The 14,393-nt window shown below is 37.6% G+C and overlaps 1 protein-coding gene across 3 annotated transcripts in view; it reads right to left on the bottom strand.

The window, feature by feature from the left end:
* Positions 1 to 14,393, bottom strand: part of Cdk12 (Cyclin-dependent kinase 12) — a 92,601-nt gene that overhangs the window by 54,575 nt on the left and 23,633 nt on the right. For all 3 annotated transcript variants that reach the window (XR_014441589.1, XM_083120369.1, XM_083120370.1), the window contains exon 2: positions 12,341 to 13,868. Coding sequence is in view for 2 of the 3 variants with exons in the window: in XM_083120369.1 (XP_082976495.1) it covers positions 12,341 to 13,863 (1,523 nt within the window). In the remaining variant the exon portion in view is untranslated. The remainder of the gene's footprint in view (positions 1 to 12,340; positions 13,869 to 14,393) is intronic.

Raw genomic sequence — 14,393 nt, 5'->3', positions numbered from 1 at the left:
CTCCCATTCGTGCCACATGGCCTGCACACCTAAGTCTTCTTGATTTAATTATTCTAATAATATCTGGACATGAATACAAATTATGTAGTTCTAAATTATGTAACCTTCTCCACTCACCTGTCTCCTCATCCCTTTTAGGTCCAAAGATTTTCCTAAGGATCTTATTTTCAAATACTCTCAATTTATGTTCCTCTTTCAATGTAAGGGACCAAGTTTCACATCCATATAATACTACAGGCAAAATTACGGTTTTGTATATATTAACTTTTAGTTTCTTAGATATTAAACGAGAAGACAAAAGTTTATGAAGAGAGAAGTAACATGCATTTCCTGAATTAAGCCTACTTTTCATTTCCTCTTTAATATAATTTTCATTTGTTAATATTACTCCTAAGTATTTGAATTTGGAATTGTTGTCAATAATTATATTTTGATTATTACCTAACACTTGGTTTCGGCCTGTAAGCATATATTTAGTTTTCTCTTTGTTAACTTCCAAACCTATCTCTTTAGCAGTTTTGAAAAATATTTTAGCATTATTCTTAATTGTATTCACATCATCCCCCAGTAAGTCTACATCATCTGCATATGCTAACAACTGAGTCACACCATTTAATTTTAGTCCTTCTTTAGTTTCTTTTACCTTCCTAACAGCATATTCTAAGGCAAAATTAAAGAGCAATGTACAGTGACTCAGATCTATCAGTGCTGAAGTTATGAGTCAATCACTCAATGTACTCAGACACCGTGGCATCAGTTGCCTTGGTGATACTGTCCTGGCAGACACCTGCCCTAGGTAGGTGTGGAGCTTGTAACCAAATTTTTGAGAGGTTTGAAAAAATAACATTTTTGTTCCCTAGTCTGAAGTACAGGTGTCTTTTATATTACGTCGTTCGTAAAGTAAGTTCCACTGATGAATACCGTGGCGCTGCCAGCGGGGCAGTATGAATGCGCATGCGCTTTGTGTAGCCACAACCTTGATGAAGTGCAGACGTCAGTCTGAGGCTCCAGAACTGTGCTGTATGAAAGTGTAACAGTGAATTTGAAATTTCGCAAATTGTGTAACCGTTGGGTCCCTCACCAGCTCTCCGAAAATGCAAAAAAGGAAAGAATGGGAAGTCCATTAGAGTTTTTGAAACGGTATAGTGAGGAGGGGGGAGAGTTGTTAGATCGGATTGTGACTGGAGACGAGACATGGGTTTTGCATGAAACCCCAGAACAGAAACTAAGCACCATGGAGTGGAGGCACTCCGCGGAAAACGCAACTAAAACCAAAGCTTACGAACAAAAAAAATCATGTGCACTGTGTTTTGGGATAGGCATAGAGTATTTTGCTTGTGGAATTTATGGAGCGTGGACGGCACACCAATGCCGAAACCTATTGTGTGACACTTCAAAACCTGCATCGTGCAGTACAAAACAAACGACGTGGCATGCTCAGACAGGGTGTCATTCTCCTCCACGACAATGCTCGTCTGCATGTGGCAAAGCAACTCGGGAGTCATGATATTACTATTTATATTTTTCATTTTAGTCGTTCCATGTCAAATCACCCAGAGGTGGTTGCTTGACCATTTTGTTAATTTTTTATATTTTCACCATAGGTGGTCTTACTAGTGACCTGCTCAAAAAGAATTTTTTTTTAAAAAAAAATCTTCCGCCATCTTGGATTTCTGCTCATTTTTCATCACTGCGGGAAGCAAAAATGAGTGTTTACAAGGGTTTTGAAAAAAGGTTGCTGTGTGATTTCTATTACAGATGGAATGTTCTAGTTTTCACTGCCTGAAAGTAGAGATTCTGGCCTTTCAGAAAATGTATATATATGTAAGGTAAGAATTAAGTAACTGGGACTTGAATGGGTTTCAATATAACCATCGTAATGGGAAATTTTGCCAATTTTAAAGGTCTGTAAAATCAAAAGGGCTTAAAACCACAGGATGGAATTATTTTTGCAAGAACTATGAGTGGAAGGCTTTTCAGCCATGGTGAAACAAATCCGGGGTTGTAAGCCCTTCTGTCCGATTTTTAGTTCCGAAATCCGAAAATTTCCAAAATTTGTGAATTTCAAGGTCAAATATCTCTAAAGGGAGACCTGCCAAAAATTAGAAATTTTGGCCATGGATACTCCTACTAGTACTTAATAAATCCTGTGAATTTCATTTTGGGGTTCACACCGATGTTCATGTTACAGGCTGTCAAATATCTCTAAAAATGACATCGTGAAGACATAATACTAAATAGGCTTTAAGTGACCTGATTTCCATTATTTTATAATCTAGTTATTTTATAAGGGTAAACAGAAATTAAAATAGATAAACTAGTTAGTCACTAGTTGATATATTTCAATATATACTTAGTGTGCTTTTGTTAATAAACATCAAATCAAATCAAAATCACTTTTTGGATTGAGAAGACAAATGTTACGAAAGAAACAAGAGTACTATTATGTCAGTAAGTATATACAAGTTGCATGCACATATTTCTTAAAGGTTTATGAATATCCAATACTATCAAACCTTACTCAATACATCCACTCTGGTACATACCAATTGTATGTGAAATATAACGTAATATATACAACTATTGGCTTGCGAAATATAACATAAGCTACCTGTAAAATATAACAAGCATTTAAATGCTTGAGAATATATGTATTCAAGTTCTTCCTCTATTTTTTGTATCCCAGTCACATATACACTGTGATATACACAGTTTACAATTACAATTACACAATACTTAAAATTACATGAACTGAATCCTGATTTGGACAATTCTGATGATGACGACGAGAAAAAAATTACTTACAAGCAATGGATACCAACAGATCGTTGCAATTTGATCACTGTTGTAGAAACAATTTCAGAGTTTAAAGAAAATTTAGCTTCGAAGTTACTGCAATTAAAAAGTCACCACTTTATTGCTCAGAGTCAATCAGAATTTTGCAAAAGAACGAAAGAAAGTCTTTCTCCGGATGAATGTGTAGTGATTGGTGATTTCTCTGAAAACTTCACATTTGTTGTACAAGATGAAATCCAGAGTTACCACTGGATTAATGCTCAAGCTACTGTCCACCCCTTTTGTGTCTACTTTAAGACTAATTCTTCAGATGATCTATGCATCGAACGTCTTTGTATTATAAGTGACTGCATTGTACACAACACAACTGCTGTTTACGCTTTCCAAAAGCAGCTGATTCCATTTGTTCAAACGTTCATCCTAAATCTAAAGAAAATTTATTATTTCTCAGATGGCTCAGGAGCCCAATATAAGAACAGTAAGAATTTTTCTAACTTATGTAAGCATAAACAGGACTTCGGTGTGGCTGGTGAGTGGCATTTTTTTGCCACAAGCCATGGCAAGGGTCCTTGTGATGGGATTGGTGGGACGGTAAAAAGACTTGTGGCAAAGGCAAGTCTGCAGCAACCAACTGAGGGCCATATTCTTACACCAAAGGACATGTATGAGTTTTGTGTGGAAAATATTAAAGGATAAACTTCATCATGGTGACTGAAAGTGACAAAAAATGAGCAAGGGTTTCTGAATGACCGCTTCAATGAAGCTCATAGATTTGAAGGAACAAGAGATCACCACTGCTACATACCCAAGGACTCTTCAACTCTTCTCATCAGTAGAATATCTGCATCATTTCAAATTAATCATGTAGAGTTCAGAATTGATGACTCACCACGAATATTTCATTTTAATGAAATAATTGAAAATGACAATGTCGTTTGCATTTACAATAACAGGTGGTATGTAGGTAAAGTAACTTGGAGAACATCCAACATTTTACTCAACAGAAAATCACAGAACTGTCAAAAAGTTACAAGCACATAAGAAGAAATAGTCCGTTGATCAATCATCTCCGTGCCAATCAGTGTTTTCGGGACCACGCACCAGTCAGATATTTTTTTCTTTTCTTCATGGCTCCATGGATTGAGAGACAGGCAAGATACCCTGTAACTTTGATGTCCATGTGTAGATAGTGTGTATATATATATTGATGTAATGTTGTATTATGTGTAGTGATATATGGAATTGTAAAAGTCATTGTGATGTAATATATTGAATTGCAAACTGTGTATATCATAGTGGTATATGTAACTGGGATACAAAAAATAGAGGAAGAACTTGAATACGTATATTCTCAAGCGTTTAAATGCTTGTCATATTTTACAGGTAGCTTATGTTATATTTCACAGACAATTGTTGTATATATTATGTTATATTTTGCATACAATTGTTATGTACCAGAGTGGATGTATTGAGTAAGGTTTGATAGTATTGGATATTCATAAACCTTTAAGTTGAGTTGATTTGGTGTTTTAAGTCCACTTTATGCACAGTAAGGCTAATCGGGACTGGACCTACAGTTTTAAAGTGGGATCCGAACCACTTGTGCCTCCACCGGGTATCGAACCCGGGACCCCTTGATTGCAAGGCGACGACCCTACCACTGCACCATCGGGGAGGCCCTCATAAACCTTTATAAGAAACATGTGCATGCAACTTGTATATACTTACTGCCATAATAGTACTCTTGATTCTTTACTTACATTTGTCTTCTCAATCCAAAAAGTGATTTTGATTTGATTTGATGTTTATTAACAAAAGCACACTAAGTATATATTGAAATATATCAACTAGTAACTAACTAGTTTATCTATTTTAATTTCTGTTTACCCTTATAAAATAACTAGATTATAAAATAATGGAAATCAGGTCACTTTAAGCCTATTTAGTATTATGTTTTCACGATGTCATTTTTATAGATATTTGACAGCCTGTAACATGAACATCGGTGTGAACCCCAAAATGAAATTCACAGGTTTTATTAAGTACTAGTAGGAGTATCCATGGCCAAAATTTCTAATTTTTGGCAGGTCCCCCTTTAGAGATATTTGACCTTGAAATTCACAAATTTTGGAAATTTTCGGATTTCGGAACTAAAAATCGGACAGAAGGGCTTACAACCCCGGATTTGTTTCACCATGGCTGAAAAGCCTTCCACTCATAGTTCTTGCAAAAATAATTCCATCCTGTGGTTTTAAGCCCTTTTGATTTTACAGACCTTTAAAATTGGCAAAATTTCAATATAACGATGGTTATATTGAAACCCATTCAAGTCCCAGTTACTTAATTCTTACCTTACATATATATACATTTTCTGAAAGGCCAGAATCTCTACTTTCAGGCAGTGAAAACTAGAACATTCCATCTGTAATAGAAATCACACAGCAACCTTTTTTCAAAACCCTTGTAAACACTCATTTTTGCTTCCCGCAGTGATGAAAAATGAGCAGAAATCCAAGATGGCGGAAGATTTTTTTTAAAAAAAAATTCTTTTTGAGCAGGTCACTAGCAAGACCACCTATGGTGAAAATATAAAAAATTTAAAAAATGGTCAAGCAACCAATTGATTTAAAATTGGGTGATTTCACATGGAATGACTCTTTTATTGCATGATGGAACTTACTTTCCGAACGATGTAATATTATCACAATATATTATTACAACTTATGAACAATTAATTTATATATTTTCTGTTATTACTTAAGAACAATAACAGGGTGTCTACTAAAATAACAAATCCAAAATTCTTGACTTTTTCTTGACCTCTCTTTCCTCTCAACGTTTATTTAATGGTCCCCTACTCAGATATAGTTGCAAAATTAAGAAAATAAAAATAAATGCTTCAGACTTCATCCTGGATGGGGAATGGCCACATTTAATATTTTTACAAAACTTCCGGCATACAAGAATACAATACATGTACTTAACAAATAAAGTGAACAAATTTTAACCACAGCTCAATACAATTTTAGATTTCCAAATATTCAATTTTATCAAATCCCAGTACAAGAAGATAACAATAAAAGTTCATTATAATATTTTTTTAAAAATAATCAGTGTTTTGTTTAATTCCACTTCCTCTCTTGTCATGCATACATTAAAAAAAATATTCACTTTAGTAATAATTATGTAATTCCCAATGGCAATATAAAATACAGGGTGGTGCAAAAAGAACACAACTTTTTAGAATAAGTGTAACGTTGTTGATTTTCAAGATACAAACGTTTTATTAACACCAAAACCATCGGTAAGAAGTGCAGTTTGGATTGGTATACAGCGATGATTTAAATATGTAAAGATTATGTCATTGTTGCTGCACTCATCTGGAGCCTCTCCTCAAAGTTCCGCATTGCCTTTGCCAACATTTCGTCTGGCACAACTGTAATTCCTTCATGAATGGCAACTTTCAGCTTGTTGACTGAACGAGGTTTTTGACTTGAAGTAACCCCACAGAAAGAAGTCGTGGACAGACAAATCTGGGGAGCATAGGGGCCAAGAGACATCGCCAAAACGTGAGATAACGTGGTGGGGGCAGCAACAATGACTTCATCTTTCCGATATCATCTTCCATACTTAAGTCATCCCTGTATACCAATCCAAACTGCATTTCTTACCGATGGATTTGGTGTTAATAAAATGTTTGTATCTTGAAAATGAATGACACTACACATATTCCAAAAACATGTGTTCTTTTTGCACCACCCTGTATTTTAAAGTACAGTAAAAATGTTTCTTCTAAACAGCATTTGATTGAGTTTGTTTTCTAAGTCCACCTTATGCACATATGGCTAATTGGGACTGAACCTACGGTTTATAGTGGGATCCGAACCACTATGTGCCTCCACCAGGTATCGAACCCGGAACCCATTGATTACAAGGCAATGATGTTACCATAACACCATTTGCAATAGACTTATAGGCCAGTCAACAAGGGATGATTTTGGAATCCAATAAGGAAAAAAATTAGGGAAAGCTGGAACAAATTTTATTATCTTCCTAAAAGGGTTCTTAAAATAATATTAATTTTGCAACGCTGTACCATCCCGGATTTAACCGCCATCTTTGAAAAATGGCGCCCAAAATCAGTTTTTTGCAAATATCTTGCTTGGAAAGCACTTTACAGCAAAAGATGTTATGATGAAAAATAATCTACATAAAATTATCTACAAAAAAAGGTTATGTGTATTTTTGTTCTAAGAACCACCGTTAGGGTGCTAGAGGAGCGAGTAATTTCACTTATTTTTCTCTACTCTTATTTTGCAAGAGCGAAAGACAAGGAAACTTTCTTACAAGGTAACTTGAGGGCTTATTTCATATTATAATACCTATTCTAAATGTATGAGCCACGTAGCTCAGTCCTGTCGACCTCTGTAGCGGATTGGTTTTCACAGCAGGTTGCAATGCCAGGGATCCCGGGTTCAAATCCCGGATAGGACATGGATGCTTGTGTATGTCCGTAATGAGAAAAACCTAGAATATTAGTAAAAAGTGATGTGTGTGAAAGTTGTGAATGACTGGGAATACTACCGCATAGGAGTATTCCTTGAGGAAAAAAAAAAGAGCCGTGAGGGCATCTGACCACCACGTGAGAGACCTGGGTTTGAGCCCCAACGGCGAAGAACTGAGATTTTTTTCCACCTGTTCAAGCGGCTCCAGCACCCACACAGCATTGTATAGTGGGTACATGGAGCAAACTGGGGGTAAAGGCAGCATGGTGCTGATCACATCATCCCCACCTTCAGCCGTGCTCAAGAAAGTGTGGGGTCATAACTCCACACACCCCCCCCCCCCAACTCCAAACCTCTGCATGAGACGGAACAGAATTGCGTGGTGGGGGAAAAACTACTGTAGCTACTAGCCATTTTCAGGAGCTTGTAGTGCTCCACGCGGCCCACTCGCTTTATCCCCTTCTCTACTATAATGGGCACGGCCTTGCTTCAGATATTCCCCGGACAGAGTATAGAACAGTGTCAGGTTTTGAACAGGTAAATCTTTGCAATGCTGAGATCACTGAACACTTTACCCCAATTTTCTACAGCTGCAAGGCCCCTTGTGGAACCTTGAAGGCGTTCACAGAATATAATGCAAAGAAACTCCGGTGGTGCAGCTTCCTTGTCTGTTGATACCATCTGTGAAACTTTCAGTGTGGTTCAAAGAGGTTCATAAAGAGAAGGCTTTTTGGTTTTCCACATCCCTACCTCATCAGCTGCAACGGGTATGGGACAGTTTGTACTCTGAATAGGTCTTGGTGATTTATTTAGCAAAATATTATTTTAAACAAAAACTCTGGATGAACTGGATACAATGCATCTCTGATTTTCACTTCAGAAGTGACTGATGCAATGTGATTATCTCTCTTATTTCATTCAAACTTGACATTTGCCAAATACTGAACATTGAAGACATTCTAACATCATGAGCAGGCAAATAATTGGTTTTCTTGTTTCCTGTTAATCCTGTAATTATTGACTTTATACCATCAAAACCAGGGAATGGTGGGTGAGAGAGAATCACTGACAAAAGAACTGGAAGTCTTGGCTTATCCTTTGATATAAGAGACTTTCGTACATCGACATGCAGCTCATCTATTTTATCTGTGAACTAGTAGGCATGCCAAAAATCCACTTGGTTAGCATTGAATCAGTCACTTCTCTGCCATCCCCCACAACTCTTCATGGGGCACATCATGGCTGTCGTCATATCTGACCAGATCAAGAGACCAAAACTTTTGTGATCATGTTATTGTGGTTTGAATTATTGTTTTAAGTCTACTTTATGCATGAATAGGCTACTTGAGACTGGACCCACAGGTCAAAATGGACTCCAAACCACCAAATGTGCCTCCACCGGGTATTGAACCTGGGACTCCTCCATTAGATGGGTGTTTTATTATTAAATAGCTCTAGTGGACAAAGTCAACATGTTCCTTTGGAGATACCTTGACTTTTCAACCAAACATATTATCTCCCGCACACACTAAACTGGCATGGTGCAAAGCACAAGGAAGCACTTTACCTTTTTACACACTAAACTATTTCCTATAAAGTACTGCATGCAATGATAAAAGCAATTGAACCATAAATGACATTCTTAAAGAAAGAACAAATGTGATAAGTCCAGTTTTATAAAAGAGATAAACTGCAAAACATCCTGTAACAGGTGCTTCTTAGAGTTCCGCGCTTGCAAAATGGAGCAGGAAAATAACCTAAATTTTCTCGCTCATCTAGCACCCAAACGAAGCATCCTAGAAGAAAAATGCACGGAACATTTCTTATAGAGAAATTTATGTAGATTATTTTTCATCATAACCTCTTTTGATGTAAAGTGCTTTCCAAGCGAGATATTTGCAAAAAACTAATTTTGGGCGCCATTTTTCAAAGATGGCGGCCAAATCTGGGGTGGTACAGAGGTGCAAAATTAGTATGTTGTTAAGAACCCTATTAGAAAAATTATAAAATTTGTTCCAGCTTTCCCTAATTTTTTTTCCTAATTCGACCCCCTTATTGACTGGCCTATTAGGCATTTAAATAAAAAGTCGACACCCAAAATGTGACTCAATAACAAAAAAAAGTAGTGTTAACAAAAAAAAGTAACCACCTCTGCTTTCTGGAACAACACAAGGAATAAAACTAACACAATCTGAATTTATTTAAAACACTCCCTTACTTTTGAAATGACACACTTATTGTTGGGTGAAACATTAAGACCAGTATAATGTTCCAAGAAAACTGTTAATACATCATAGTTTACTGTTTGATGGGTAAGAAACACAAACTGATTGGTGGTACAAAGCTAGAGGTTGTAGATTATGATGCAGGCTCAGGTTTTGTTTTTGGTTGTTCTCTCATATTCATTTACACTCATTTTGTGATTAACTAACCGATGTGTAAATCTCATTGCTCCTAAAATGAACTACACATTGTCCAATAAATTGAAAGTACAGAATAAATCTTGTTCCTGGTTTTAAAAGATTCAAGGTAACATAATGCAAAAAAGAAGAGAGTTGCACGAAGAAATGGCAAGCTGATGGATTAAGTTGGTGTAAAATTCAAAATGACATACACATCTTGTGATTTGCAACTGTTAATTTCATCAAAGCTTGTTTAAAATTAACTTCATGCTCAGACTAATGGAACTCGACTTACAGTTTAAAGTTTAGTATGTGCCTCTGCAGTGGATTGAACCTAGGAGCCAGTGACACTGTTACAACTACAGAAGACTGTTTCATCCTTATGAGTGAGATTCGTTCCCATTTTAGTAGGCTGTAATACCCAGTTTCCACCAGCAAGCATGTTTTATGTGAGAGCCCTGTTCATGAACAATAGCACGACAACTGAGCTTCTATTGTAGGAGACATCTATTAAGCACAGCCTGATGAAGTTTTCCCCACTCGTCCTTGCACACTTTCCAAAGACCACCAAGCGTAGTTGCGCGATGTTTTCAGGAGGCCAAACACACGCAAGTCCATGGGTGCTGCGTCAGGGGACTTGACAGGTATAACTCCATTAAGCCTTGTTTCCATGATTATGAAAAACTAAATATGCTGACCAAGGCAGTAATTTATTTTATTATAAAACATAAACTAACGTAACGTTTCAACCTTCTACCAAGGTCTTCTTCAGACTCTGTATCAAGTACAAAAGTCTTTTGTACTTGATACAGAGTCTGAAGAAGACCTTGGTAGAAGGTTGAAACGTTACGTTAGTTTATGTTTTATAATAAAATAAATTACTGCCTTGGTCAGCATATTTAGTTTTTCATTGACAGGTATGTCTCTAAATGGGATAGCCTTCACACCTGTCTCCTGTTCCATACGGGACATGTAGGCCACTGTTCTTCTCGCAGTATAGCTGCTGGCCTTGTCATGGTGGATGTGCACTTTGTCGATGTCATACAAAGCAGGGGCATGTTGACGGCATAGGCGTGGGCAGACCCTCTGATTAGAGGGGGCAAAAGCTTTGATGAAAAGTTCAGTCAGGAGAGAAAAACATCATTGTATCTCACTGTTTTAGTTTCATTGCATTGATTGGTATATACAAACTGGAGCAACATAGCGGCACCATCACAAATAAATAAATTGTCTCTGAAATGTGCAGCACTTCTTTTCTCCCAACAATTGTGTTCATGCACTTAAGACAAAACTGCTTAGCAGCAATAGTCTGAAGTACTTAGTAATTATAACGTCTCTGGTAATTTACAATGCATTACAGAAAATAAAAAAATTGCAAGCGAAGAGAGCAAGAAATTTTTTAGATCTAAATTTTTCAAACTGAAAACAATATTGATTTAATATGACACAAAAAAAAATTCATAGGGCGCCATGGCATTCTCTTTTAGAAATTTTTTTCATTTAGATCATTCGGTGCACAGGGTCAAATCCCGCCGCCCCCTAGCTACAGCTCTGAACTTGACTATATGAAAAGAAGAAGTTGCGAGAGAAACTAGTAAGAAAATTTTACGAAATGTATTTTAATTTGTATAAAATTTTATATCGAGGGAGCAATTTCCTTTTGTGCCACCTTGCAGGTGTTCTTGGACGTCTGGAAGGAATAATGCAAGAAAGACGTGAAAACTAATTCCATCTTGAGTATCCTTTTGTCCTGTTACTTTTAGATTCAACTAGTCTATTTTCTGTTACCTCAATGTTTGCCTTCCCCCTGCACCCCTAGAATTGATTTCCATTCAAGGTTGGGGAGGGGCAATGCTCATTGCCCCCCCCCCCCCCGTCGTTGCACCACTGCACCCCCTTCCCCCGTAGTTGCTTTGAATTTTAATCGGCTTGAAAATACTGTATTTTCTTTAAGAGTATAATATTGTTTAATAACAGCGATAAGATTCTTCTACACTAAATTTCTAGGTGAAATTATAATAATGTAGGGACATGGATGTCTGGAAGGGAAGGGGAGCAAGGATTGCCACTACCACATGGAAAAATACCTTGCTTGTCCCTCCGTTGAAAAATCTGCGGACGTTGATGATTAGCCCCCCCCCCCCCCCCTTTTTTTGGTGACACACTGGCGTATCTTAGCAACAACGTCCTGACTGCATTGTGGAGCCGGTTGTCTCTTTTGCCACTTTTCACCTGGCAATGCATGGGTTGAAGGTGGGTTTGCATTGTGATGGATTGAGGCATGGATTCCCTTATGAGACACTGAAACCTTTCATCTGGCACTGCTTTTTAATTCAGGTATATCTGTAGCCTATGTTGGAAAGGGCTACATCGTAGCCCTCCCAAGAGGGGTGGAGTTTCAGAGGCATGTTGATCATATACGATTCTTCTTTCCCTCGTTTGTTCAATTATCTGTCTGGCCTTTGGATGCTATGTGGATCACAACGCTGTCACACATACAGCAACATACAGCGCCTCTGGTGGCGATTCGAGAATGCTACCATAAGGATGAAACAACCTTCTGCACATCATTAGCAAGGCCCACGTTAATTTTTAACACTGATTCTAAATAATAATATATACATATAAAATACATACCTGAATAATGGTGACCTAGACCGACTTCTGCTTCTTCGAATCTTCATATCTCTTCGATGTCTGATTCTATCTCTTTCCCTACCATCCAATTTTTTTCTTTTCCGTGGAGGACTGACAGGGCTTATGCTTCGAAATGACCGGGAATCAATGCTAACAGCTCTTTCACAACTACGAGATCGCCTGCCCCGCAGGCCTGCGGAATGATGATGACGATGATGATGAGATGAGAGCTTCTCGTAAGCTTTTGGAGGGAGAGGAGGTGTGTGGGGTGACACTGGAGATAAACCCCTCTGAGGTGAAGTCCTTGATAAAGGGGAAGCGTAATTTCTTTTAGGACTATGTAAGCTCATTCGTTTATTGTCCTTTGGAGACATATATGGATCTGATGGACCACGTAAAGGGCTTGGTGCACCCATATTGTTCCTCCTATGTATAGAATGACTCGGGAGAGGCACGTTCTCATGACTAGAGTCCCTCTTCCACAACATTTCATCACCTGAAGAAATTGGACTATTACCAGCGAACATGTCACCATCGAGAGGACTAAAACTCCTTGACCTATGCCTAGATTTCTTTTTATGTTTTCTATTTGGAGATGCCACTCTTTTCTTTTTGTCTTTCTCTCTCTTATGCTTCTTCTCCCTCTTGTCTTTCTTCCTGTCTCCTCTTCCATCGGTACGCAAGTCATCCTTCATTCTTTTGTACTCTTTTAATGCTGATGACGGCGACACCTCTTCCCTTGCACGTTCAATACCAGCTTTCAATAAAGACATTGGAGATACTTGTGCCTCTCGCACACTATCACTAACCACTGATGATGATGATGGAAGAATGTTATCACTTTGTTTATCACCTTTAGCACCTTCAGAAGGAGCACTTTTGTCACTCTTTGCAACTGGTGATTTCTTATCCCTGTGTTTGCCATTCCTTGCAGGAGAAGTTCGGGGAGAAGGAATTTTTTCCCTCACTTTATCACTTTTTGACACAGGAGAAGTTACCTTTTTGTCTTTACGTTTCTCGTTCCTCACAGACGAGTGAGGCGATACGTCCCTTTCCCTGACCCTATCACTATCCCTATGCCTGTCACTTTCAGAGGTCCGCCTACTCCTCGACTTATGATGTCGTCTCCTCGGAGGAGACAACTCACCCTCACTTAAACTCAGTTTAACACTTTCCTCACTCTGAATTTCACCAGCTTCCGGTCCCGACAGATCCTCAGAGCTGACATCAGAATATTCCACTAAAGGTTTAATGGCAACACCCACCAAACCTGTGTTGCTATTACTATTCCCACTAGCATGATCCTTGGAATGCTTTTTCTTTTTTGACCGTTTTGCTTTCTTCTTGTGTTTGTGTCTCTTCTCTTTTTCTGATCTTACAGAATCCATACTTTCACCACTTCGTTTCTCTTCTATGTCACTCCCTGCGCCAGATGATTCCGATTTGGAAGCACTTGCATTGCTAGTTCTTCGTTTTTCAATAGATGATCTGCCACTCTTATCACCATCTTTACTACTGGGCATGTCACCTAGAATGAGAGCATAAATTATCAATTAGAAAAATCAGAAAATATTGGATTCAACAGTAATCACACATCTGTAGTTATAATTAGGATGACTTATCTTACACCAGTGGACAGGGGTAAACGAAACTAAAAATAATTCAGGTGCCAGCTTCTCTTTCTTGGGAGTCAGTTTTGTTTCCAAATACGGACTAAGAAAGCCCTGAATACAAGTAAGATAAGCTGTGAAATATGACCTTAAAATATTTATTAATTAATACAAGATTGGATTAAAAGTAAGTAATTCTTGTGCAGGACTGGCCTTCCTAAAGAGGCTTAACTGGTAACAGCATGAATAACTATGCAATACATTGTAATATATGGCAGTCTCCAACATATCATTGCAGATTTCAAAATTTGGCTAGAAACATTGAAAAAAATATAATGGCATGTTTATTAGTCTGATTTAATTATAGGCATGATACAGAAAACACACAAACATTAAAAAAATATGGAAACTTTCATAAGCAAACTCAAAATATTAAACAAAAA

Source organism: Lepisma saccharinum, chromosome 4 (genome assembly GCF_977018435.1).
Source record: "Lepisma saccharinum chromosome 4, izLepSacc3.1, whole genome shotgun sequence".
In the NCBI taxonomy this organism is placed as follows: Eukaryota; Metazoa; Arthropoda; class Insecta; order Zygentoma; family Lepismatidae; genus Lepisma; species Lepisma saccharinum.
The sequence above is the reverse complement of the archived record's forward strand: the minus strand, read 5'-3'. Positions and strand labels throughout refer to the sequence as shown.